The sequence below is a fragment of the Marmota flaviventris genome, chromosome 11, assembly GCF_047511675.1.
Source record: "Marmota flaviventris isolate mMarFla1 chromosome 11, mMarFla1.hap1, whole genome shotgun sequence".
NCBI classification, from domain to species: domain Eukaryota; kingdom Metazoa; phylum Chordata; class Mammalia; order Rodentia; family Sciuridae; genus Marmota; species Marmota flaviventris.
The window spans coordinates 104595329-104622968 of record NC_092508.1 but is presented as its reverse complement, the minus strand read 5'-3'; the positions used below and the strand labels follow the sequence as shown (position 1 = coordinate 104622968).

Sequence of the window (27640 nt, the reverse complement as noted above, 5' to 3'; positions counted from 1 at the left end):
AAAGGACCTTGCTTAAGTTTTTAGAAGACTTTATGTATGCAAGTTGATACGTGTTATATAGGTAGTTTGAAATATAGAGGAAAAAAGATTGGCAAAATGAAAGCTGTACTTCTAACCATGGAATAGACTGGAAAGAGGATAAAGGAAGTTTGCATCTTTCATTCTGTATACCATAGGTCGAATTTTTTATACTGACCAGGCATTTTACTCTCACTTAAAAAAAAAAAAAAAATAGAGACGCCGGGCGCAGTGGCCCACGTCTGTAATCCCAGCTGCTTGGGAGACTGAGGCAGCAGGATTGCAAGTTCAAAGCCAGCGTCAGCAAATGAGCAAGGCCCAAGGTAACTTAGCAAGATCCTGTCTCAAATTAAAAAAAAAAAAAAATTAAAGGGATGGAGAGGTGGCTCAGTGGTTCAATGTGCTGCTGGGTTCAATCCCCAGTACCGAAAAAATAAATAAATAGATAAATAAATAAATAAAATGGAGAAAAATAAAATGCAAGTAGTCACTCATTATTGTTTAGTGTTTTACAAATGGGGGTCTTAGAACAATGTATCCTTATAGTCCCAGATATCCTTACATTGTTATAAGCACATGCCACATAGCCTTCCAAGTAGGATACATAGTATTTGTCAACACAAAGCCAACAACTGAGTCCCCCTGGAGGAGGGATCCCTTGAGCTGGGGATGAGGCTTGCAGACAGACAAACATCCAAGAGAGACGCCTGTGCCCATCCAAAGACAAAAGGCAAATAGGCACCTCTGTCTGAAAGACTGTGCTGAGCAGTGGTGGAGGCTCCGAGAACCCACAGCTCCATTCCTGCCCTTGAGGTGGACCTCAGGAGCCCTCTGAGAGGACTCTGAGCGGATGGAGAATGATTGATACTGATCACAGGTGACAGGAAGAGCAGGTGCACCCTGGTCATAAAGTGCCCATCCCTCCAGCCCCTCTCTAGTCATCTCCTGCACTCCCCTGGCAATCCCAGGAAGCAGCTCACATTCATTGTGCTTTATGCACGAGGAGAGGGAGGCTCAGGAAGGTTTCCTATCCCACCCACAGCCACACAGCTGTTCAGGAGAGGGACCTGAATTCGAACCAGCATTGTCTGAGGCCAAAGCCACCGCGTCTTTATGAAGATCACTCCGGTCACTACTGTGCCGCTTAACGAGTAACTGGTCAATACACACAGCCTAGGAGACTAGAGCTACCCATGAGATCATTAAAGGAAACAGAACAAAGTCTCAAATCTTCCCAGAGACCAACAAACAATTGGTCATGAACATGTGTGGCCAATAGAGATAACTTCAAAACTCTTAATTTAAGAAAAGTCATGACACAAAGCTCCATACGACATAATCAGATTAATTATTAGTAATTTGGAAAAATACATATCTCTGAAGATCTCTAAAAGATACTCAATTCCCTTTCAGGTGAGGAAATTGGGCTCCGAGACAGCAACTATTTAATCCAAGTCACAGAGCAAGTGGGTTCCAGACCCAGCACCTGAGCCAAGGCTTCAGGCTGCTCAGAGGTCTCTATATCCCACTCGACAACCTGGAAGCATCGGGGCTCATCGGGGGTCCGTGCTCCCAGGCTCAAATCTTCCCTCATCAGCCCAAATCCGCAGTCCTTGCTTGCCTAATAGCATCATTTCAGCTCTTGACGTGTGGTTTAATCACCCTCGTCGTGTTGAGCGGGTGCCCAGCCGAGGCTTCTGATCTCAAAGATGGCTCCCGGAAAAGATGACATGTTGCATTAATGTAAACTTTTTCTGATAATCTCTCTGAAAAAAAAAAAAAATCCTGGTTTTGGTTTTGTGCTATTTATACACTGGCATAAATCCTGGGACCACTCAGATAGATTTCTGTTCACTTTGGCCTCTTCAGAGCTAGTCCCTGAGCCAGGGCAAGAGGCCCACCTCTGGGATGAGGGTGGGACCCTGTGGTCCCAACTAGAGGATCTGAGGAATTATAGGAAAGGTCCTGTGTGGCCAACTTGTGTCCAGGAAGGGAGCCAGTCTGTCCAGACCGATGCCAACTGCTTTGTGGGCTGGTTGAATGAAGGGTCCCCAGGCGTCTCAGATCCCCAGCCAAAGCAGAGTTCAGCAAAACCCCCTCTCTTGGATCCAGACCCTCCCTCCCTCCTAGACTCAAACACATGACAATCCAAGAGAGAGTGTAAGGAGACAGGTGGGTACTGGTGAGTGGTGGTTAGAAGGCCAATCATCCCCTTGGGAACCTCTGAGATGAGGGCGTGTCCTTCTGGGCCCTCTGAGCCTGCCCTGTTTTACCCGGATGGCTACCTCCTCATCTGGTGGTCAGCTACAGTTGTTCTGTACTGCTGTGCTCCACGTAGATTCTGCCACCATCGTCACCATTAGTGGCACAGTAACTTAAGGCACCAGACTTAGAAGTGGCACGACCCACCCAGGTCCCAGTACCATCCCTGCTCTTCCTGACAACGTGCTTAACCATTTGGCACCACGGCTTAGCATCCTCTCAGGGCTGCAGGGAGGAGGGTGCTGAATGGAAGCCCATAGCACTGGCTGTTGGTCAGCATAGGCTGCCATAACGAGATGGGGCGGGGCTTAAACAGCAGGCGTATCCGCGTCCCAGCAGATTCTGTGTCTGGTGAGGGCTGTCCTCCTGGTTGGCAGGTAGTGAGTGTTTTCTTGTAGCATCTTCATATCACAGAGAAAAAGAGAAAGAGAGAGGGGCACTAACCCTACAGGATCAGGGCCCCACTCTTACGACCTCATTTAGTTTTCATTACTTTCCTATAAACCTTATCTCCAAATACAGCCACCCGGAGGGATTAGGAACTTAGGACTTTGGGGGAATGCAATGTAGTTCAAAGCACTGATTAAAGAACACAGAGGGCTTCTCTGGGTTTCCAAGAGGATCAACATCTTCCCCCAGAGGCAGCCAGTGGCCTCCTGGGCTCTTCTGCTGTCATTTCTGCTCCTTTATGGGTCTGGACAGGACTCTTGGTTCTCTGGCTAGGGTTTGCCCAGAAGTGGTGGTTTTGGGGCTAAGGACCACCCACAGGGGCCTAGACTGGCACCCTAGTTCCCTTCTCCTACCTATCTCCTTCCCTCCCTTGTGGTTCCTGGGAAGGCCAGAGTGGAAAAATCCACAATCCTTTGCAAAGGATCAGGGCCACAAGCCCAGACCACAGCCCTGCTCTCGGGTCCTGAGCCTACAGCCCCTCTCCGCATGCACTCCAGCTCAGTAGACACCAGCTAAGCACCTGCTGTGTACATGGGCCTTTCATTGGCTCCTTGATTCCTGGCCCTGCCCTTGGTTTGAGTTGATGCTCCCGCCACTCTCAGCCGGGAGAGTTCCAATGCCTGGGGATGCAGGCGGAAGGGCAGAAGCTTCAGGGAGCATCCACCCCAATCCCAGAAGCCTCTCAACCCTGCCCCTCCTCGAAGGGCATGGAACACAGCACAGCCCATGCAGGGAGGGCAAGGTGGGGGCCTCTTGGTTCCTACCCATACTTGAACTTCACACCCTGCCACGGCCCTCCCTGTTCACTTCCATTTCAACTTCTCCGGGAGGTTCTACTCCTGCTACAAGCTCCAAACAAGGACACCAATTTCCAAATGTTTACTGGGTGACTTTAATTGAAAAATAAAACCACTCAAAGCTATGTAATTAAGACCTCCCTACTTGGATTTATGGGATTAAGGTTTAGAGGGGAAACAGTTCCTCTTCCTTTCTGTTTCTCTAAGTCTTGGCATTGGCCGTGTTCCTCTGGATGGGGTACCAAGGAAGACTCACGTTTTTCTTCCCTTTCCGCTTCCTGTCCAGATCCAGGGAGTGCAAGCTTAGGGTGTGCTGGCTCACTCTTCCTCCCTTCCCTTCATTCACTCATTCTCTCCATGAATATCTACCACATGTTGGGTGCCATCTCGTTCTCTCCCTTGTGGTTCCTGGGAAGGCCAGAGTGGAAAAACCCACAATCCTTTGCAAAGGATCGGGGCCATGAGCCCAGACCACAGCCCTGCTCTCGGGTCCTGAGCCTACAGCCCCTCTCCACATGCACTCCATGCACTTGTGCCATCCAGGCCACAAGCCTGACAGATGCCGCAGTGTGGCTTGGCACAAATCACGAGCCACTCAAGCAGGAACAAACTTTATTTCCGAACTCACACGAACGCCACCCACGCGGCCTTCTCCGGGACACACCACACACCAACCGGAACTCCCACCACCGGAACTTCACCAACCAACGCGAACTCTTCAGGAATCCCCGCGAGAGCTCAACCGGAACTCAAGGGGAACTCCGCGAGAACTCAAAAGTCATCATCTTAATGGCTCGCTGGCGTCACCTCTCAACCACTACTTCTGGCAAAAGTGCCATGCGTCATCTCGACTTGGCTGTGGCCCTCAACAGACAGATGTGGCTCCCAGCTGTGCTCTGTAACAGGGGCTCCCTCAGAATCCCAGGACCTCAGGGTGAGACCTGGGTGGGCCCTTCTAGCTCCCTGGTTCCAACTCCCTGTCTTATGGAGGTTATGGGCATCTGCTGAGCAGCCAGTGCATGGCCCAAGGCCACCCATTCATGGCCGAGATCAGTCCCCCCAGCTCCATGGGGAGAGTGGCAGCATTAAGCCTTCCCGAGAACCAATCAGAGACCCTGCCCCATGCCCCACTCTGCAACCCTCAACCAAAGCCATTTCTCTGTGGGGCTGACCTAAGTTTTCCATGCCCCAGGCACAATTTCTGTGCCACCAGCTCTTCCCCCTGAGCTAGCAGTGCTTGCTGTTGGGGGGCAACAGATGAAGCCTGGGAGTTGTTCTGTGCTATTGTTGATTCGTCTTTGGCTTCCTCCGATGCGGGGGCCTCGGCCTGCGACTTTCTGTGGAGTAGGAGAAAGACAGGGCTTTGAACTCCAGCCCTGCCCTTATTTGCTTTGGATTCTAGAACTAGTCTCAACTTTGCTGGGCCTTGATTGGTTCATCTGTAAAATGGAATTAATAATAGTTACTCACCTCATAGGTCATTGAGAGCCTCAGAAGCACTTAGCACCACATCTGGTAAATGCTAAATCCTCAGATAACGTGAGTTCTCTCCTCTGCCTGCCCTCCATAGCCTGCAGGCTCTTGCACTGGCTCTGGCCTACTCAGGACACCTGGTGCTCAGTGCTAGTGACCCACTGGCCAAACTGGGCTAGGACAGGACTGCACAACCCAGCAGGCTGGCGAGGGGACATGCAGCAGGCTGCAGCACACACCTCTGGGAGCACCCTCTGGGGCCTGCTCCCTCCTGGAGGCTTCCTGCCACATGGCTCCTGCCTGGACCTCTAGCTACACCTCCCTCCCCTGTGGCCCGTCGGTTCCTGGCCCACACTCCCATTGTGTGTGTCCTTAGGAGATGGAGATCTTCACCCTCACAGTACAGCCTGCCCCACATCCTGGGCCTCCTCCCTCCCCTAGCCTTCCTTAACCCTCCCCTGCTTCCCAACTATGGGATGGTCTCCTCTTCTTTCTCTGTGTGCCCAGAAATGAGTGAATGCTGTTTCTTAAATCCAAGAGCATCCCAGAGTGCTAGGGCTCAGAAGCAACCATCCCAGAGGGAAGCCCATGCGCTTAGAGAAGGATCAGTTCTGGGCTGGTGGTAAGACAGCCGGAGCCCTTGGGGTCAGGAGCTGCATCCTACAGATGGGGCCAGGGGATAAGAGTTGTAAGGTAGGCAATGGGGACCGTGGAAGGGAAGAGGGGCAACTTCAAGGTGGAACCTTCAGAGGACCTCTCTGGTGCAGTGGACCAGACAGGTCAGGGGTGGGGAGAAGTAGGCAAGGAAAGGGAAAGTGGGAGCTATAGCAGATGTGGGAGTGAGAGAGAATGAGATGAGGGGAGTTGGAAGAGGACAAATGCTGTGGGAGTGGAGGGAAAGAGATGGGTATGTGGGGTCTGCAGGAGGAGCCCGCAAAACTGAGGACCTCAGAGGTCAAGACTGGAAGCTGCAGTGGCCAGGCATTGCGGGAAGTGGGGGAGAAAAATGGAGGGGCTGACACGGAAACAGGAGGCAACAACAGGCAGGCACCCCTTTCCTCTCCCACAGTGTCCAGATTCTCTCCAGGGAACAAGAAGGACTTTATGAACCAGGGGAAGAAAAGCAGAAAAAGTTATTTCTAATAAAGAAAAATAAAAGAAATACTCTTCTCCTCATTCAGTTATATAAATGTATAGAAATCATATATATACATATCAGCTGTAGAAAGTCTGATGTTTTTTTAAAAATAAAATCTTCTGGGATCATGGAAGGAAAAGGCAAGATGAAACTTGTGTCCCGCCCAGCTGTGACTCCAGCATACCCACCCTGGAAGCAAGGACAGTTCTTGGGACCCAGCCTCTTTTTCCCACATGGTGGGTAACCCCGCAGGGTCAGACCCCTCAGGTGTCCACACCTGCCCTGCCGCCCTAGCTGTGATTTATAGAATGTGAGTCACAAGTTCCAGCTGTGGTCAGCTGGGCATGAGTCCAGCCAGTGACCCTCTCCTCAGGCCAGACAGGGCAGAGGGAGGTCATGTCCACCCGTCCTCACTTCTCCCCAACATTAGGGGCTCCTCAACACTGGGGGAGTGGGAGACAGACGGTGACCTGGCAGCCCTGAGGCAGAGGTCAACACAGGCGCTGAAAGGAACCCAACTCTGGAGCAACCAGGGGAGGCCCCCTGGAGGAGGAGTCCCTGACCTGACTTTAAGAACAAGCAGCACAGGGGACCACATAAAGAGTGTGGGGCTTTCCAGAAGAAGTGACTGGCTTGAGACAGGAAAATGACAATATGGGTGTTTGGACTTGACTGTCACATGGGTGTGGAAGAGGAATGTGAGAGGAAAGACAAAAGAAGTCACCAGAGGTAGGACACAAGGACCTATGGGCTGCCTAAATACTCACCCTTTCATCATGGAAGCAATAGGGAGCCTTTGATGAGTTTTGAAGGAGAGTGAGGGACTGGGAGGAGCATGATTGGTTCTGCATTTCTGAGAGGTCTGGCCACAGTGCTGAGCAGTTTTCTTAGATAATAACGTGACCCACCAGGATTTGCCAGAGGACCAGCATGAGTGGGTGTGTGTACTAGTTTCCTATTGCTGCTGTAACAAATGACCCCTAGTCAGTGGCCTAAGACAACAAAAACTCCTCTTAAAGTTCTGGAGGTCAAAAATCTGGAGAGGGGTGTGTGGGACTGAGATGAAGGTTCCCACTGGACTATCTTCTTCTGGAGGCAAAACAAGCCCACGTCCCCTGCCCCTTGCAGCTTCTGGAAGCTGCTCAAAACCCTTATAGCAACAACACTCTAATCTCTGCCCCCTGGGCACATGGCTTCCTCCTCCCCCTGGTCAAATCCCCCTCTGCTTCCCTTTCACAAGACACCTGTGATGGCATTGAGCCCACCTGCGTGGTCCAGGATCGTCTCCCCGTCAACATCATTAACTTAGTCATATCCACGAAGTCCCCTTTTCCATCGAAAGTGATATTCACATGTTCTGGATTTCCAGGTATATTTGGGGGGGGGGGGCATCCTTCACCACCCACAGTGAGTCATTTCTTAGACACTGACTGGGTACCGCTCTCCAGGTTAGGGATCTTGCAGCGAACAGGGGAGCACGGTGCCTGCCCTCATGGAGCCTGGAGCAGTCCCTGGTGTGTCCTGGGCCATCTGCCGAATGGCTGCCATTGCATGCTGGGCAGAGGAGGGGAGGGCATGGGTATGAAGTGGGGGAGGGGGGTGTGACATACTTAGAACCTGTGGCTATCAACACTGACCAGTCAGAAGGACTCAGTGCCGGACTGTCCTCAAAGACCCCAGCTGTGCCAGTGGTTAAATCTTTGATGGCTGCAGCACAGGAAGGTCCAGTGGTCCTGGGGGAGAGGCCAGGGCAGGGGGGTGGCTCTGTGACTACTCATGAATCAATAAGGAAGTATTTAAATATTTAAGTTCTTAAATAAACTACGTAAATGTCTTCATCCATCGGGTTGGTGGGCTGAACATCAGCTCCAGGTTGGAGGGAGGGGGTCCCGGGGGTTTGCTTTGAATGCTTCACTTGGGGTGGCACTTAGGTGGAGCCAGGAGGGGGCAGGGAGCAGAGGTTTCTGGCCTGGAGGGGGGAGGGACAGTGTGGGCAGCAGGGGCGGGCGTCCCACCCCCACACCGCCGTCCTAATACCTGGAAGAGTGCGTCACTGAGCGGGTTCCTCTTCTTCGGTATTGATGGAGTGCGAACAATTCCACCACCTTCCTTTCTTTCCCCTTAACTTTCCCCTAAGCAGTTCTGTGTTTTCCTTAAAAGCCCTTTTATTATAGAATAAAATGTACCCGTCATCTAACTGCGTTGACTCGAGCTCTCAGGGCTGCAAATCAGCCAGCTCCTGGATGGCTCCTTTGTCCCTTCACTGTGGCATTCAAGATCTGGAAAGGGCTCTCAATCCCCAGGCCCTGGCCACTCTGGAAACAAGGGGGAAGGTTCCAGCATCTCCTGTCTCCCCCTCCCCAGACATAGAGCTGGAGATATCAGTGGGCAGTAGAGATACAGGGGAAAGGTGGCAGTGGAAACCGCAGACTGACTTCCACTAGAAGGAGTGAGGGAATGTCACAGCTTCGTGAGCTAAGTAAAACTGGGACTCTTCCACCCACTTTGTTGCTGGGTAAACTGAGACCCAGAGCTGTGAACATGACCAAGTTTCCTAGAGCGTTCGTTTATAGGAAGATCGATCAGGCGTGGTGAAGGTGCCATCTGTTTTGCCACACTGGGGAGGACCCACAGTGGGGACCCGTTAGCCCATGTCTCCAGCAAACCACAAACAGCTCTGCGTGGACACCGCTCACCTACAGCGCCTGGCACTCAGGAGACACTCAACACACATTCACTCCACGAGCAGGCGTGCAGGGCGTCCTCCACAACCAGGCAGGGAGCACAGCGCAGAAGCACGTCCCTCCGCCCTCCAGGAACATTCTAGTAGGAAAGACAGGCAGCGTGCAAGGGAAGACATAGCATCAGCGAGGTAAAGGACACTAAAGGCAGAGAAGGGGCCAGGGCGGTGGGATGTGCTGTGGCCAGGAGTGCAGGAAAGGGCTCTCTAAGGTGGAATCTGACCAAAGTAAGGGGAAGGATGTGAGGATCTCTAGGGGCAAGGCATTCCAGACAGAGCTCTGGAAAGGACAGAGCAGCCCTCTGGGCAGTGCTTGGCCAGCTACAAAATATCAGGCTCCCAGAGCCACCAGGAGGAAGGGAGGAGTGGGCAGGGTGGGGTGGCAGGGATGAGGCCAGGGATGGATGAGCCTCCAGAGAACAGACTCTCAATTCAGTTACATGCCTGGGAGAAGTCGGCTCACCCTTGTCTCCCATGACTCATATATAACGGGACATTCAACAGAGGTACCCAACTGTCATGGTTTAGATCTCAACTGCAATGTCCCCAAGGGCCATGTGTTAAAGCCTTGGTCCCAAGCATGGTTCTTTTGGGAGGTGGTAGGCCCTTTAAGAGGTGGAGCCAACTGGAAGGAAGTTAAGTCACTGGGAGAGGTAGAAGGAGTATCCTTAAAGGGAAATCTAACCACGCCCCTCCTTTCTCTCCCTTTCTCCTTCTGGCTGTGGTGGGGTAAACAGTCTCTACCACCACATGCTCCCACCACCATGATGTGCTGGGTTGCCACAGGTCCAAAAGCTTCAAGGCCAACCATAGACTGAAACTTCAGAAACCGTGAGCCCAAATAAACTTCTCTTCTTTATAAGCCATTTGTCTCAGGTGTTTTGTCACAGTGATGGAAAGATGGCTAACACACCAATTTGAGGGTTATGCCCTAAAGAGTCTAGATTAAGAATCAAGAGCACTTAATGGAATCTGGACCCCCTTCCAGTGGAACAGAGGAAGGGGATTGACAGAGTGGGAGGTGGGGATGGATAAAGGAAGAACAGTGGAATAAATCTGACCCAACTTTCCTATATACATATATGAATAATACCACAGTGAAGCTCACCATCATGTGTAGCCACAAGACACTAATCAGGAAAAAAAAATCTATAAGTAAATAACACAGGGATCAGTAGAGTGGACAGAAGGGAACCCGGGGAAGAGTGGGGGGAGGGGAGGGAAGCACTGGGAACTGAATTAGAGCAAATTCTATTCCATGCTTTTATAATTATGTCCAAATCAATCCTGATGTCGGGTATAACTAAAAAGAACCAATAAAAAAAAAAAAGAGCACGTCATCTGGAGTCCCATTTCTGCCATTTTCTAGCTCATTAACTTTGGACAGGTCACATCACCTCTCTGAGCCTCTCTCTCCTCATTTGTAAAATGGGAATCATGCTGCCTGCCCTGCCCATCTCGAAGGATGGTAGTTCGTATCCAGTCACATAATCCCTGTAAATGGGAATGGCTTTTAAACCGCGTGTGTCATACACAAAGCAGGTTTGTCGAATACCTGTGCAGGTGAGACCTGAGATTCCCATCCAGAGGGCTTAGGTCTGGGGTCTTCCTGGGGCAGCCATTCTCAAGCCTCCACAACTTTCTATAGACCATTTTCTTTGACTGGGATGCCCTCTCCTGTGCCCCAACTCCTACCCAACTGCCTGGAGAACTCCTATTCATCCTGCAAAACCCAATATGTATGTCACTTTGGAGGACAAGCCTTTCTGAATCACATACTCTTTCTTTGGAGATGACACAGGTCCTTCTTTCTAAGGTGCAGTCCTGGATGTGGTATGTACTTGTCTTGTGTAGACCATGAGGACCTTCCATCCTGATAGGCCTCAGCATCTAGGTTATCTCTGCTTCCCCAGAACCCAGAATAGGACCTGGCACACAGTAGGTGGTCAAGAAAGTTTTATTGGCAGGAAATGTCTTGGAGGAGACAGCCCTTCAGTTTGCCTTGAAACTCAAAGGAGTTCAGTCATCTGCCTAAGTTGGACAGGTGTGGGTGGGGGAGCGGCCACTGTGTGTGTGGCCACTCTGGAGAGAGAGGAAGCCCAGGCGGCCACATCTCCAAACTCAGTGAACATTACAAATGACCACATTAGTGAGACAGGCGTTTTTAGAGGTTCTCCTATTGACCCCCCCGAGAAAGCCTCTAAATTTAGTGCCCCCCCAAAAAACCCAGGCTGGGGAATCTGCAGCCTCACAAATGGCCCACGTTGGGGAGGAAGCTGAATTCGATTTGCATGTCAGAGGAGCGTTATCTGGTACCTGATGTAAGACTAATTTTATTATTAAATTATCCACACTGATTTACTGAGAAATACGGTACTGCCGGGAGCTATTTTTAACCTCCCGCCTCAGCCCCGCTCAGCAAACAAATCATCCTTTGAAGGACACTGCATTTGCAAAAGTGAATTAGGTGAATAAATATCCATCTATTCATGAAGTTTCTTTATTGAGAAATAAATAAATAACGGCCTGAATGCCTTCATTGTCCCGTCCTCCCCCCCCCACCCCAGGCAGTTCTCCAGGGAATGGCGACTTCTGCAGAGCTGGCAGCCAGTGGCAGGGGCGGCCGTGGGTGGCGCTGTTCGTGGAGGGGGGTGTGGGCCTGGGAACCTGGTGAGGCCCCGCCGGCTGGACACAGCAGGTGGGACTCCCTGTGTCTTCCCCAGGCCCAGCACAGGGGCGGGGACAGTCCCAGCCCCCCTCAACAGGGAGCATGCAGGGTCCTCCCCTGGAACTTGCCTATGCTTCCTTCGCCTCTCTGGGCTTCAGTTTCCTCCTATAAGAAATGAGGATGATTCTGACCTCATCGTGGAGGGTGTGGGAGGGTTCAGTGAGATATGTAACACAATATCAAGCCACAAAGCAAGAACCCCCTAAATGCTTTTTTTATTGTTATAGACCTCATTTTTGCTGAAACTGGGAGAGGTTAAAAATAGAAGTCTCCAGGGGGCAGCCCTATGATATCTTGGAAGGGGGTGGGCCTTGGAATCAGACCTGGATTCCTGGAGCTGCAACCCAGAGCTGTGTGCCTCTGGACAAACTATTCAACCTTTCTGTTCTCCAGATTCCAAGAAACAAGAAAAATGACACCCACCCCTGCAGGAAAAACTGAGATCCTGAGTGTGAGCCATACCGTGTGACACCTGGCAGGAAACTATGGCACATGCTCAATAAACTATGGAGGCTAGTAAGAGTCACTCTTATCAAGCTTAATACAGTCGATCAGCCACTCAAATACTTGATCGCATTCTTAACACTTTCTTTTTCCTCTCCTTCTTCTCTGCTCTTCAAAACTGGTGCTCATCTTGGCTACAATGAGAATCGAAAATCGTACCTCAATAAAATTTTCTTTTCTTTTCTTTTCTTTCTTTCTTTCTTTTTTTTAAAAAGAAACTAGCCTGAAGGACAAAGATGTGCCCAATTTCTGATTGGTGGCATCTTGAATTAAAATTGTGATACCTTGTTTATTGTGGGTTATATTCATTTTATGTTTTAAAGATTGCACTATTTATCTCAGCTAGTGAGTGTTTGGGTAACCCCTTAATGTTGCAGTTCACCCTAGTCCATGTGGCTGCAGAAACAGGCAGGGGAAGAGAGTGGGCTGGAGGGAGCAAGGTCAGATCACAAAAGGCCAATCCCCTGGGTTTGGGAATTGGAGGTGATTGGAGGTGATTATGTGAGTGCAGGACAGAAAGTGAAGAGTGATTTGATGTTGCTCAGGCTTCCTTTGCCCCAGGCTTCTGAGATGGGGAATGAGGGAGAGTTAATTAGGAAAACCCTGGCTGAGCTCCTGCCCCCAGCAGCTGTTGGCAAACACCTATTAACTGCTGGCTTCTCCCACAGGGGAAACAATTCCTTGCTGTTTGAGGGCTTGGACCATGGGGTTCCTAACTTGGCAGCCCCGTTATTCCAGCAATATGAATGGAGGCTGCTGTCAGTCGGCAGTGAAGACCAGTTAGTCAGTTTACGGGTCTTCAGACGAGTAACACACATCTTACAAAGCAGCCGTCTCGACCCTCTAGACCAGGAGCTCAGTATTAAACCTGAACTCGTCACATGCTCCAAGCTGGATGGATGGTGGCCTTGCTCCTCCACTTCCATAAGAACCCTCTCTCCTGAGTTACCCGCAGCAAGAGCAAGACACGGACCCAGGTGTCTCCCTCTACAGCCATGTCTCCCAACATCGATGCTGAAACTACTGCATGGAGCCATAAAACTCCTTCCAGAACTTGGGCCGCACGTGCCAGGTGGCCAGCTGAGCAGAGGGTGCAGCATCAGGCCAGGGTCCACCAGGAACTTGGACAAACTCACACACGTGACTCTCTCACGATTCAATAAACTGCATCACAAGACACACACACAGTCCCCAGACTCCTGCCTCCCCCCACCCCCCACACCTGAACCTGGGATTGAACCCAGAGTCATTTAACTACTGAGTCTCATCTCCAGCCCTTTTTTATATTTTTTTTAATTTATTTTTAGAGACAGGGTCCCACTGAGTTGCTGAGGCTGGTTTTGAACTTGCGATCCTCCTGCCTCAGCCTCCTGAGCCATGGGGATTACAGGCGTGGGCCACCAGGCCCGGGGAGCTCCTGTCTTTTTTGAAGGGGTGTCAGGATGCCTTTGTGAAGTGTTGTAGCTCAGAAAAGGAGCCAGGCCCAACCTCCTCTGCTGTTTATCGAGGGAAACTTGAACTAAACTCGGTTCAGCTTCACCAGCGTTGCTCATTCTCTGATGCCAGTCACCTTCTCGAGAGTGGGCCTCTGACAATCAGAGGATGTCATGCTAACCACTGGGCTGGCTCGTCAAGGGAAAGCTGGGTGATGGACAGCCCCACCTCTGTCTCTCTCAGCAAGTGGCTGTTCAGAGAAAGCAAGAAAGGGAGGGGTAGAGGCTGCAGGAAGCTCTTCCACTGACTGAGAGTTCTCTGGGTAGAGATTGGTTCATCTCCCAGCACCTACATAGGCCTGGCACCCAGGGGTGTAGTGAATGCAGAGATGCTGGAGGGACGGGTGGATAATAGGTGGGTGGATAGTGGATGGACGGATGGATGAATAGATAGTGGATGGGTGGACTGTCACCCAAAGACGCAAGCCTTTACTTGGTCCTCAGTGTGGCAGATAACAGGACGTAACAGGACTGAGACCAGTTGCTTCACTGATCTTGGTCTATCCCTTCTGCTGGTAAGTGGGGAGTTAGAACTGACCCCCCTCCCCCTATGACCAGGGGCATTGCAAAAACCAAATGCAAAGGAGCACAGAGCTCGCTGTGACCTCACATGCTGGAGAGTATGGGGACCGACGCTGCTACAAACATGGCAGAATATGGCTGCCAGTGCCCTTCAGAGAGGATCAAGTGGAGCCAGACGTGGGGTGCATGTCTGCCATCCTAGTGACTCCAGAGGCTGGGACAGGAGGATCACAAGTTCAAGGGCAGCCTCAGCAACTTAATAAAACCCAGTCTCAAAATTTAAAAAAAGATTTAAAAAGCCCTGGGGGTGTGACTCAGCGGTAGAATGCTCCTGGGTTCAATCTCCAGTATCGTGCCAAAAAAAAAAAGAAAGAAAGAATAAAAGAAAGGATCAAATGGCATCAAAATGCTGCTGTATGTCTAGGCACGTGCCTCTGAGTTTCCAGTTACCAATCAGCCACCATGTCCCCTGCCACAGTGCTGGGGGCACAGGGGACACCCACTAAGTAGGTCTTGAATGGAACACATGGTGGCAAAAGCCAGTTTTCAAAACACCAGAGGCCAACCGGCTGCTCCTATGGGACTCTGTACCCTTGAACAGGGTCTGGATCTCCCAGGAGAGCATCTTGCAGCTCAGGACAGAAGAGCCTTCTTGCAAAGACTTGTAAGTTCCATATTGATTCTAAAGGGGCAGGGTTGGGGGCCTTGAAGGAGACCTGGGCTGAACCACGCCCCACCCCAGCCTTAAGTCCTGAGCTTTGGTAGGATTAGTAGGTGTTGCTATGCATGGCAGCCAGAGGCCCTGAACCACCAGGCTGTGTGTGTTAATTTGAAATCCGGCCTGACCGAGCGGGGCTGTCAATGGGGGTTTGCATATTCATGTGGCAGAGCCCTGAGACTTAAGTCACAGGACTCCAGCCTCAATTATGCAGGGGCTTATTCGCCTGGGAGTCAATAAGGAAGCCCCACCAGGATCTGACAGTGATCTTCAGGTGCAGACTCTCCACGAATGGGATCCACAAGAGACAATGCTTACCTCCGTGGTGCATCCTCTCTGGGAGGCCAAGGCAGGAAGACTGGGAAGTGCACTGGGCTGAATCCTGACCTGGCAACCACTTGTTACCGCCACACCTGTGAAATGGGTACGGGCATCTTTATCTCTTCGGGTTACTGAACGGATTATAGACATGTTTGGGAAAAAGCTCTTGGTTGCTCCTAACACGTGGGCATGCTCATAAATGCCAGCTGTTGACACTGAAATCCAACCCCCTTCTCCTTCCAAGTGGCCTTGGTTTCATGGTCCCCGAAATGTGTTGGCCCAGAAGAGAACAAAGTCATCCTAATCATTATTCCAGTGCCACCACCTGCTCTCTCCAGGTCTCAGATGCTGATTCTGTGCCTCATACTGTGTTATGGCATCTCATTAACCCTCCCAACTGCCCATGTGATGGGAGCGCTGGCTTCGTTCTACAGACGGGAAAAGAAATGCTCAGAAAGTCAAATGACTGGCTAAATAAATAATCGCGGAGCTACTTTATGCTAAAGGTGAATTTGAATCCAAGTTCAAAGACGAGAGTTGGGTTCCACCGAACATCAATCAGTAGCTCAGAAAAGTAGCCAGGTGGTGTCCATAGAAAAGTTACTTTTTTTTTTAACCAAAATAAGTGTTTGAATGCTAATGATAACCAGTTATCATAGAGCACTTCCCAGTAATGTTATAAAAATCCAGGGGCTCATTCACTTGTTGAATATGTGGCATTTTACAGATGAGGAAAACATGTGGCTCAGAGAGATTCGATGGACTATATGACAGACAGGGAAGTGGTCTATTAGAAGTAGGGCCTCTGAAGTCAGAGAGACCAGGGCTTTATTCTTGGGGTACTTCTTTGCTGTGTGATTTTGGATAAATTGCTACCCTCTCGGTACCTCAGTTTCAACCCTCTCACCAAGTTGCTGAGATATCTATTAAGGTACTTAACTTGCTGAGTCTCACTTTCCCTCATGGTTGAGATTAAGCCAGTGAACATAGATAAAGGATTCAGCTCAATACAAAAAAAATTTTAAATTAATTAGAAGGTCAAAACCACTTTTTTCTTCTCCTCTTTCCATTCTGTGTTGTGACCTGGTTGCTTTTAAAGGGCCAGGCTATTTTGGTGCACTCATCCGCTGCCCGCTGCTCAGTCTGCTTGCAGGGCACCCGTCAGATACCCAGGGTGGCCTGCCTCAGCCTCTTCAGCTGACCTGGAGTTACCAGGCATCCGAAAAGTATGTTTTAGGTATACGTGAAAGTTATACAGAACTTTCTGGTTGCTGGTTGTAATTCCCAGTAGTAAATAAATAAGCAAAGAAATGGGCTCTGACGCTGGGGAAGCTGGGGGGAGGGAGGAGTAACTTTCACGTATATCCAAAACATACTTTCAGATATACATAAATGAAAAGGTCAAAACCACTTTCTCTTTTCCTCTCTCCATCCTGGGTTGTGATCCGGTTGCTTTAGATATACATAAAAGCTACTCCTCCCTCCCCCCAGCTTCCCCGGTGTCAGAGCACAGCCTGGACACAGGAAATGGAAGGCCCAGGAGGCAGGAAGAGGAGAAGGGAGCCATTCTCCAAACCTCAGGCCTGGGGACCTGGGTGGGCATGCAGGGGAGGAGTCAGTGGGAGCTGAGTTCCCAAACACTTTGCTGAGTTCCTGCAAAACATCACAACTAGCTTCACGAAGAGAGGCCTTCTTTACCGACTCCCTCAGAGCACCATGTGGGCAAGCATCCACACTCCGCTAAGAAGCACAGCTCTGTCAGGCGTGGGGACGCATACCTGTAGTCCCAGCGACTCAGGATCCTCCTGGGGCAGGAAGATCGCAAGTTCGAGACCAGCCTCAGCAACTTAGTGAGACCCTGTCTCAATATAAAAAAATAAAAAGGGTTGGCAATGTGGATTGATGGTAAAGTGCCCCTGAGTTCAATCACCAATAAGAGAAAAGAAGAAAGAGGAGGAGGAGGAGGAGGGCTCTGTCCATCAGTCACCCAAAGGTCAAAATCAAGAGTGGTGTTCCCCCTAAGAAATTCTCCAGATGGTCACGAAATGCCTCTCTCCCTCACATACTCTGCATCTCCCGTGAGGTTTGGAAATCTTGACAGAAGCTAAGTCCCATCCTTCCTGGAGTCCTGTATGCCCAGAGAATGGTGTCTCCATGCCCCCACACCCAACCAGGAGTCCCCTCCTTCCCCCTGTGCCAATACGAGTAAAACCTGGCTTTAATTCACCCAGTCCCAAGGGAGGAGCTGCTCAGTGTAGAAAATATACCAAGAGGTAGAAAAGAGGGACAGAAAGAATGAAAGTGCTGAAATAATGTAAATTGGGTAAAGACATTGTTTGCATTGCTTTGCAAATAAAGAAGGAATTTGCCACATAAGGGCAGAATCTGTAAGTAAAAGAAGAATCCTTTATAAAGAAAATGTGGTATTTATACACAATGGAATATTACTCAGCCATAAAAAGAATGACTATAACTTTTGCAGGTAAATAGATCTGGAGACGATCGTGGTAAGTGAACTAAGCCAATCCCAAAGAACCAAAGACCAAATGTTCTCTCTGATATGTGGATGCTAATGCACGATAAAGGAGGTAGGAGGGAAGAATAGAAGTTCACTGGATTAGACAAAGGGGAATGAAGGGAAGGGAGGTGGTGGGAATAGGAAAGACAGTAGAATGAACTGGATATGACTTTCGTATGTTCACATATGAATAGAGAACAATGTAACTGCACATCATACACGGTCACAAGAATGGGATTCTAATCAGAATAAGTTAACTCCGTGGATGCATAAACCAAAATACACTCTACTGTCATGTATATCTAAAAAGAACAAACTAAGAAATAAAAAGAAGAAAGATTCTTCCTCTGCTAGATCAGGGAATGTTGGAAATAGGTAACAGGTCTGGTGGTGGGAGAATTGTTTAACCAATTAAAGCTATCTCCACCTTTACTTAATTATGTATTTGCTAATTTATTTACTACTGAAAATTACAACCAGCAACCAAGAGCACTTTACCATGTAACTGTATCCCCAGTTCTTTTTATTTTATTAAGACCAGGACTCACTAAAGTCATCCAGGTTGGCCTCAAATTTGCAATCCTCTAGCCTCAACCTCCAGATTCACTGGGATTACAAGCATGTGCCAACTCGCCAGGCAATTAAGGCCATCTTCAATGATACCAATGGAAAAAGAAGGGGGTTCAGCCCACAGGGCCCCTAAGAGCTGCTGCAGAGGAGAGGAGAGCAGGTACGAATCTCCAAATCGCCACGTAAGAATCCACGCAGATGTGCATTTGAAATATTGGGAAGAATGCAAGCCACGCTATTACAGAAATTATCTCTGGGGAAGAAAATGGCAGAGAGGGAGGGGGAGTTTTTACTTTCTGTTTTATATTTCTCTGTGTTGTTTACATCTTTTTGTAAGTGCATATTATGTCAACGATTTCTCAAAAGATGTTTTCCATTTGAAGAAGATAAAAGAATCCTGACAGCCAAAGCATCAACCAGGGGACCCCACTGGAAATGAAGCCGGCCTACGGGTACACAAGGCCCCCCTGGGGGAGCGGGCTTCTATCAGCCCAGAGCTGCAGTGTGGCAGTGGCATAAGTGTATGTCAACTAGAAAGTTCTGGAAATTCCTAAAGCTGTGACCAGGACCTCAAAGGCTATAATAAAGGCTCCTTTGCAAATGGTCCTCCTCATTCTCCCACACCTTACACGTTCAGGGCTGGGGGTGGGGAGGGAAGGCACTTGTTGGTTAACAGCAGTGACTCAGCTTGCTGGGAGACCCCCCTTTGGCCCCTGAAAAGCTTTCCAAGATTTATCTTCTTGGGACTCCCTTCAAGGATACCCCCACCCATCCATCCATCCATCTGTCTGTCCATTCCATAAATATTTATTAAGCACCTACTGTGTGCCTTGCACCATTCTAATTGTTGGGGGCGAGGGACATTCTGTGGTGATCCACATGGACGCAGGGTCTGCCCTGTGCTATCCACCATCCTTCCGGGGCGTGCTCTCCTCAGTTGAAGGGAATTAGAATGTGACAGTAACCCAACCAGAGACCAAAACATTCCTGAGAAGTTCCTGATTTCCATTTGCCAGCTATTCGGAGGGGCCCCAGCAGAGCCCCAACACCTGGATCTCCAAAAAACCCCGTGTCAAAAAGAAATATTGACACTTCATTTCTTTTTAATCTAAAGAGAGAAATCAGGCATTGCTAAAACTGAAAACCTAGACTGAAGGTAGGTCCCGCATGAGTCAAAGTGTGCACGGCTGCCCATGCCTCATAAAAGGGCAGATGTTGATGCCAGCAATTCTGGAAAAATGGCAAGTTGCAGGGAAAGACTTGAATTAACCCTCGTTTTTTGTTGTTGTTGTTGCTCTGATGAAGGGACGCCTGTTTCCAGAATGGGTTAGCCAGCTGGAATAGAGACACCGACTTGAATGTAAGGGTCCTGGGACGAATATAAATACAGAAAGATGGAAAGTTTTTTAAAAGTATAGATTGACAATGGTCTACGTAAATTATTCATCAGTCAAATATACATATTGGAGGTGACTGCTCAAATAATGTTTAACCAATAAAATGACAGGATCAGAGAAGTCTGAAGCAACTAGGCTGGGCAGTGTGTCCTCTGGGGTGGGGTGGTAGCCCCGTGAAGAGGGGGCCTGGAGTTTTGTCTTGGGTGCCCAAGAAAGCCATCCATCTGCTCATGTAGATAGGAAAGAAAAAGAGCAAAAGGTCTAACCTCTATCTAATTTCTGGGACCCAGGTGTGTGCCTCATGCACTCAGGCCTCCCTGAAAATAGGCACATAGGTGCTGTGTCTGGGCGTAGGAAAAGACCCGCCCGCACGCCATCAGAGACAGCCGATGTCCACTTCAGCTAAACTCTCCCCACCTGCAGGATGCCCCCTCTCCCCCGAGAGAGAAAGGGAGATCTGTCACAGGAGATAGTGGCCAGTGAGAAGTTGCTGGACCTGTCTCCACAGGTCCACTTGGAGCATTTGGCACTAAAGGTTCCCCTGGGCTACCCACTGATCCCACAGCCAGGGTGTTCAACGAAGTCCTCAGGAGTGGGAGCCCGTGTCTGCAGGCAGCCTGGGTGAAGAAGCAGAGCTGATTTTCTCATCTGGCCCTTCTTATATCACAGGAAGGGGTGACATGTCTGCTCTCTGTTCTCCTTTCAAAGGCCTCAGATCTCTGGGATGTGGATGTGCTCCATCTGTGTAGTCAGGCAGGACAGGATCGTAGAGCTCAGTGTTCAAGTCCCTGCTCAACCTCTTATAAGCTTTGTGAACTTGACCAAGTCATGAACCCCTCTGAGCCTCAACTGTACCAGCTGTCAGTGGGATAGAACAATGTATTTCCTTTTTGCTGGGTAAAGCCAGGATATTAATCCAAACCTAGGAAGATAACTTAAAAAGGTACCCAAAAAGCAATTAAGACACTAAAGCAATCATTTCTAATTACAACTGATAATAATTCCCTACTCAACCAGAGACGAGGGTAAGTGTCTGGGACGCAGGGTTTCTTGTATTCCACATGCACCCCAAGACTGATGGCTCCACAGGGGTGGCTGTGGTGGGAGGAATGGTGTCCCCAACCCAACCTTCCCCTTCTCAGGGAGTCCTCCAGAGACATCATGGGGTATGGACCTTGGTCCACGAGGGGCCTGCCTGGGACCTGGAGCGTGTGCAGATGCAGAGAGATTGCCCCTGAGCAGGCTTGCTCCCGCCTGGCAGGACTCCCACCCGCTGCCTCATCAATCTATCATCCTCTTAGCAGCTGACACCTCTGGCAGCACCTCCCGGCAGCTTGGGCATTAGAATTGCAAGAAGGCTGGCTGCACCAGGGAATACAGATGGAGGAATCTCAGATTCAAATTTGTCTAAGTATCGTGAACAGCCAGACCTGGGCAAGGCGTCTCCACTGCCCTTCCGCCAAAGGGGAGTGGCAGGGGTTTTGTTAGAAGTACAAATTGCTTCTTAATGCAGAGGATCAAGCTGGGCTCGGGCACCTCCTTAGAAATTCCTCCCGCTCCCAGGAAAGCCACCGCTGCATGTCAATTTTAATTTTTGAAATTTAAACCGAGGGCTTTGTGTCTAAGCTCCATCTCATCTGAGGAAGGGGAGGAATAAGTCAAAAAGGATTAGGGGCCCGCTGGGGATTGCAGATCCATAGCAATTAGACTTCATTTGGGTCTCAGACATTTGGTTTTAATCGCATTTCTGGATGATACAATCAACAAGGCATCAGAAAGTGATACGTATGCAACTGTAGATGAGCTGATTCTGCCCTCCTTAGTTCCTGGAAGCAGGTGGGCTCAGCTGGGCTTGGTGTCCACATTCAGTGGGGGTAGAGTGGGGCTGGGAATTAGGGTTCTGTTTGAGTTCGAAGCTGGGGGATGGTAATTTGTATATATTTTTTTTCCCTACCTCTCTTTGAGCACTTTATCCCTGTACTCAAAGCGGACATAATCATTGCTCATATTCAAGTGAATGACAATAAAACATTATTCAAATAAAATAAGAGCATAAAAGAGGAACAGCAACAGCCACAGGACTCGAGGCAGGGGGTATAATAGTCTTTTAAATGGGAATCACAGCTTTTCAGCTTCAGGAACTGAAGTTCAACACAATGCTATTTGGGGGCAGACATGCAGTCAAGAACATTGTCACACACCATACTGACATAGATCCTCATTATGGGCCTATGCAAACATGCATGTGCACATATGAAACCTGAATTATGTGTGGACAACATAATATCCACATTGGAGATGTGTGTGTATCCAGCTTACATAGATACACACCCTCGGACACACACACACACACACACATACACACATTTCTTTTCAAACTAGCCAAAATGAGCTCTGTAAGTACTAGGGGTGGTTAACCAGTAATTTTGTAGACAACTTACTGTTTGTTGGAACTCGGTATACCAACAACAAAAACAAGAAAGTAAAGAGGGGGAAAAAATGGAAAGTAGGTGAGCTGTTCTCCTAACTTGTGTGTGTGAAATGCTGAGGGGAAGAGAGACTAATAGATAATCCTACTCCAGAGCACCCCACCCCACAAACAGGAAGGGAGCACCTCAGAAAAGGGCTGTTCCTCTCAGAGGTTGTGTCTATCTCACTTACCAATTCTGGTTGAATTCAGGGAGGTGGATGATCCATGAATTGCCTCAATTTGCCAGCTCTTTTGAGAGATGTAGACCTAGGTCAGGGCGGTACACCGACTGTGCCCCGGAAGCTGAAGGCACAGCGAGGGGCTCTGCTTGGGGTTTTTTGCACTTCCCACCTTGGAGCCCAAGAGCCCACAGATCCCGCACCAGCAAATGCCTCACTTGCCTCCGAGTTCTGCAGAAGACCCCTCTGGCTTCCTTCCCTAGAAGCCCCGCCCCTTTGGCCTCACCCCAGCCACTCCAGGAAGGCAGATTACCAGAGACTGGAGGCCAGTCACTATTTTCCTGCCTTCCTCTAACTGCCCCTCCTGGGTCAGGCCAGTTCAGGACTGCAGTGGATAACCTCAGGGAAAAGATGACAGGCCCGGGTCTCCCCATATCTTCTCATCCATCCCAGATGAGAAGGACTGGGCAGTGATGGAAAGCAGGCATAGATGGGGCTACTGGGGCCCCAGTTCAACCTTTCAATGGAAGCGGAGGTTTGGAACTCCAGTACAGGGGCCGTCGTGAGGACAAAGACAACGGGAGCCCATAGTCTAAAAACATAATTTAATGCATCGCAGTGGGTCTGAGTAGGAAGTGAGTGCGGTGTGGAAAGGTGAATTTTCCTTTGCTGAAATTCTGCTGTGGGTGGGTTTTTGGCAGATGGACAGGAAAATCTGCACGAGTATTTCGGGTCACAAAGAAGGAGGCCCTAGGGAGCCGGTGCTCACTTTGGCCAATCTCCCTGGCCTGGGTCTAGAGCCCTTGGCCTGGGGGCACTGGGAGGAGGAAGAGGGGGTCTGAAAGAGGGCAGGCTCTGGCTCGGCCTGTCCAGTCCAATCACATTTGCAAAGTCTGAGCGCAACTGCAGCGAGGGCTCCGGTTCACGCTCAGCTCGCCACTGGGCGTCCCCCCTCTCCCTCCCCGGGTTGGGCACAGGAACCAGGGGCACCGCCTGCAGCATGGTGGTAAGTTGCAGCCACACTGAGACTGGGAGCGGGGCAAGGAGGACAGCAGGGGTGTGTCTTTTCCAACGGAGATGTCAGGAAGTGTCATGAAGCGAAAAGTGGCCCTCACCAAAGAGCCGCGCGCCCGGGTGGAGATAGGGCGGCTTGAAGCTACCCCACCTCGCGCCCTCTGCGCCCCTAATCCGGGTACAGAAGAAAGCCCGAGAACGTGCTGTACTTGTTGTTATTGCCTCCGTGCGCCTTCCCGCCGTCCAGCTTCACGTACACCTCGTCCCCTGAATCGAGGTGCAGCACCACGCTGTTACTGGCATAGTCGTAGTTCTGGTCCGCGTCCTGCGCGATGGCGCTGGCCCGAACCTGAAGGAAAACCGTGGGAGCGATGAACCGGAGCACCTCTTCCTAAGCCCTTGCCCCGCCCCCACCGTGCGCGCCCCCTGCCAGGCCTTGTGCGTCCACAGTCCCACCCCAGCTCCCCGCTCTCTCCAATTTAGCGACTCCTGCCCGGTCCTCTCCTCCCCTCCATCCCCGACCCCGACCCCCGCAGCTGGCAAGTCCCGGAAGGAGGGCGAGAGGCGACTTCGTAAACACTGACCCGGTGTGAAAGGGTGGGAACCAAGGGCTAGGGACCAGAGGAAAGGAAGCTGGAGGGCAAGAGGAGGTTTACGTGCAACCTGGGAGCTAAAGAAAACAGTTTTCCGAAGAGCCAGTGCGGCTGCAGGCCGGGACGCAAGTATCTGGGGAAATGCAGGCTGGGTAGCAGGGTCTCCGGGCGCTCCAGGCCCAACCTCTAGCGCTACGTTGGCGTAAGTGCTGCCCGAAAATGTTGGGGAAAGGGACGCAGTGGCCCAGCAGCGCACTCCTTCCCAGGGCTTACTCCAGCGCTCCCAAATAGGGAGAAAGGGACTGGTTTCCTGGGCGGTTCGGGACACGGGCGAGGGTCTGTGTGGGGCCCAACACGGGTGGCAATTACTGACCTGCCCATTCTTGCAGAGGTCCGCCCACATGCTGGTGCCGTCGCCGCCTCGCATGAGGATGTGGTAGGTGAAGAAGTAGATGCCGCGAACCTGGCAGCTGAACTTGCCTGTGGTGGGGTCGTAGTGATTGCCGAGATTGGTGACCACGTCGTCGAACTTGAGCACCTCGTAACCCTCATGGGGGCTCTTGAGTCCCACGTAGAAGGCGATCTTAGGACCGCTGAAGGCGGCGCTCAGCGCGCTGGTCACTTCTCCCTCCGAGTCGCCACCGCCCCCGGCTCCGCCGCCCACCACTCCGACGCCGCTGGCCGCTCCGGTTGTCAGCTGCAGCCCGGGCAGCCCTGGTCGTCCCGAGTCGCCCTTCTCCCCCGGGGGACCCCTGGGTCCCGGTGGACCCGGTTCTCCAGGGGGACCCCGCGGCCCTGGCTTGCCGGGTCGCCCCGGGTCACCCTTGGGTCCCTGGATAAAGGGAGGTGGAGGGTTGGCGCTGAGGTCCTGCATGACTTCCAGGGCGGCGGTGCTGGGTCCCGGCGGCGGCGCCTTGGCGCCCGCGGGTCCCCCGCCGGGTGCGGCGGTGTATGGGTCGCAGATCATGCGGCAGGTGCCCATCATCTCGTAGTGCGCTGCTCCGGGGGGCGCCGCCTGCAGCAGCAGCGGCACGGCGATGAGCAGCCCGAGCGCCATGGCCAAGAGTACGCCGACGGCCGCCAGGCAGGCGCGCCGCCGCCGCTGCCACAGCCGGGAGGCAACCGCCACCAGCTCCTCCTTGCCTCCCGGGGAGGTAATGGTGGGGCGGCGCGGGTGGCCCCGCTCCCCGAGCTCGGGGGCCAACTCCGCGGGTCCGGGCCGCGCCCCCGACGTGGCGACCCCCTTCACCCGCCACCCAACTACTTCAGGAAGAGGGGCCCCGGCCTGGGCTCCCGTGCCCACCGCACTGGGGCTGCTCAGGAGACCCACGGAGCCCGGCGCGCATGGCGGGGGGCGCACAGAAAGAGCCCGGCGCCCCACGGGTCCGGGCGACAGAGGCCGGGGAGTGCTGGATCGGCGAGTGGCGTCCGGCGACGAAGCCGCGGCGCTTCTTCTTGCGGGGTTAGGCTAGGCTGGGCTGGGCTCCGCACGCGGTGAGGGCGCCCCGGCTCCGCGGCGCGCTCTGCTCTGCTCTCCCGCTGCTCGCTGGCTCCCGCGCGGAGGGGGGACCCAGCTACCCTGACGTAAGGAGTCCGGGGCTGAGCGGCGGAGGCGGCGAGGCAGCGCGCGCTGCCATCACTCGGGAGACGGCGCCCTCATGTCATCAGCCTCCAGTCCTCCTCCTATCCCGTGGCGTCCTCGGTAGAAGCGGCAAAGGCTGGGTTCCTCCTGGCGGCGCCCGGGAGCCACAAGTGGGCGCAACGGGCGCAGCCCCCAGCTGGGGCGCCACAGACACACCCACCGGCGGCCACACTCACGCGCCTCCCACCGACCAGGGAGCACAAACACCCACTCGCGCTGTCGCGGGGCTCACACAGGCACCCCACATGGCCGTGCAGTCACTCAGAATCCCAAAGCCTATAAAATCCTTTGGAGGTGGGGGTCACCTAATCCATCGCCCTGCCAAAACAGGATCAGACCTCCATCGGAAAAGTCCTGGCCCCCGGATCCTGCAGGAAAGGGCCTTCTGAAAGCCCCTGGAGTTACTTTAGAACTGAATGAATCTGGTCCCTGGACAGTCTTTCGGACTGAAGACTCCAAACTTCAAGCAGGCCTCAGCGCTGCATCCCCACCAATTCTCCAAAGGATACTTTGCAAAGCTCAAAGCCCCCAGTACGGAAATCTGTTAGCTTTATACCTTATCTTCCATCGAAAGTGTCTGACATTTGTCCTGTGTATAAAGTTCACTTGCAAATGCAAATATTTGACACCAGCACTTGGTGATGATATAGCATTCAAGTTTGGTGCCCTCAGTTCCTACTGGGAGCCTTGCCACCAGCCCTGCCTATCTCCTAGGTAGATAGATACCTGGACAAGTTCCCTCGAATATTCCTAGCTTCTTCCTCCTGTGGTGGTGGTATTGGGGGGGGGGGGTAAGTTATTTAAAAAAAAAAAATACTCCCAAACTATTTTCAGCCAAACTTTTGAATAAACTGTGGCTCCAAATTAGAGCAGAATTATTCCTCTCCAATGCAGCTGTGAGGATAACAGAAGAAATGGAGACCTTCCCTGGGTTGGAAAGACCTCCAGACGGGAAATGAAAGGCCTGGGGCTGGGGCGCTCCTCAGTGGTAGAGTGCTTGCCTGGCATGCCCTAGGCCCTGGGTTCACCCCCCAGCACCAGAAAAGGAGGAAGGGAGGGAGGAAGCAAGGGAAAGAGAGGGAAGGAGAGGAGAGGGAGGAAAGGAAAAAAGAAAGGGAAAGCCCCGCTAGTGGTTCTGCTTGTGCCCTGAGGAGCTCTATGACTTTGGCAGGTCATTCTTTTCTCTGAGACTCTATTTTCCTAAAAGCTGGGCTCTTACTCCAGCACCCCCTGACAGGAGGGAAGCCCCAGGCCTAGGAGGGGCACCCAAGGGCTGTTGAGTCTCTAGAGCATGAACCTCTCAGGAACAACCATTCGGTGCACTCTCCTGGGGCTATTGCTTTAAAAAGAACATTCATTAATTTGTCACTGTGCTCTCTTGGATTAGTTGATCCATTTCTGCCACTCCAGGTCATCCCCCCCCCCACCTCCACTTCACTTGGCTACAGTCTCTATCTTAATTCCCAGGAAACAGCGAAAGGTCCCACAGTGGGTAAGCCTTCGGTAAATGCTCATGGAAAGAATGACTGAGCCTCCCCTGAAGCCGAGTTGACCTAGGAAGGAGGGAGGGAGAAGAAATCCATATTTGGGGGGCACCTACTATGAGTCAGGCACTTTGCATGGGCTTTTTCGTTTATTCCTCTCAATGGATTAATGATTATTTTCACACAATACAGATGAGAAAACCAAGGCTATGAAAATGTAAGGTGTTTTCCCTGTGTGCTCCACCCATATGAAAGAATATTCTTCCACCAAAACTAGGGGCTCTCAGAACCTAGCACCAAGTGGCTCTTGGCCATATTCCTCACTGGCTTCCTGGGTTTGGTTTTGGTTTTTGGTTTTTGTTTTCTGTACCAGGGATTGAACCCAGGGGCGCTTCATCATTGAGCCATCTCCCCTCACCTTTTTATATTTTATTTTGAGACAGAGTCTCGCTGAGTTGCTTAGGGCCTTGCTAAATTGCTGAGGCTGGTTTTGAATTCACAGTCCTCCTGCCTCAGCCTCCTGAGCTGAGCCACTGGGATCACAGGCGTGCGCCACCACTCTGGGCTGGCTTCCTGATTCTCAGAGTTCCCCAACCACCACGCCTAGGA

The 27640-nt window shown here is 51.4% G+C and overlaps 1 protein-coding gene across 2 annotated transcripts; it reads right to left on the bottom strand.

Annotated features, from left to right (window-relative positions):
* Positions 1-23481: 23481 nt before the first annotated feature.
* On the bottom strand, positions 23482-24962 carry C1ql2 (complement C1q like 2). 2 transcript variants are annotated; one of them, XM_027936881.1, is made up of 3 exons: positions 24579-24962; positions 24279-24533; positions 23482-23661 (listed from the first exon to the last, which is right to left on the bottom strand). In XM_027936881.1, the coding sequence occupies exons 1-3, from the start codon at positions 24960-24962 to the stop codon at positions 23482-23484; spliced, it is 819 nt and encodes a 272-aa protein (XP_027792682.1). The 2 variants fall into 2 exon arrangements, with proteins under 2 accessions (XP_027792682.1, XP_027792681.1); XM_027936880.1 differs by having other exon boundaries at positions 24279-24962.
* Between the last annotated feature and the right edge of the window lie 2678 nt (positions 24963-27640).

Bases quoted from the DNA above. Each gene is read 5' to 3' on its own strand.
- C1ql2 (XM_027936880.1), bottom strand. From the start codon at position 24,962: ATGGCGCTCGGGCTGCTCATCGCCGTGCCGCTGCTGCTGCAGGCGGCG. The intron at 23,662-24,278 runs GTCAGTAATTGC...GTTTTCCTTCAG, and splicing joins ACCTCTGCAAGAATGGGCAG to GTTCGGGCCAGCGCCATCGC.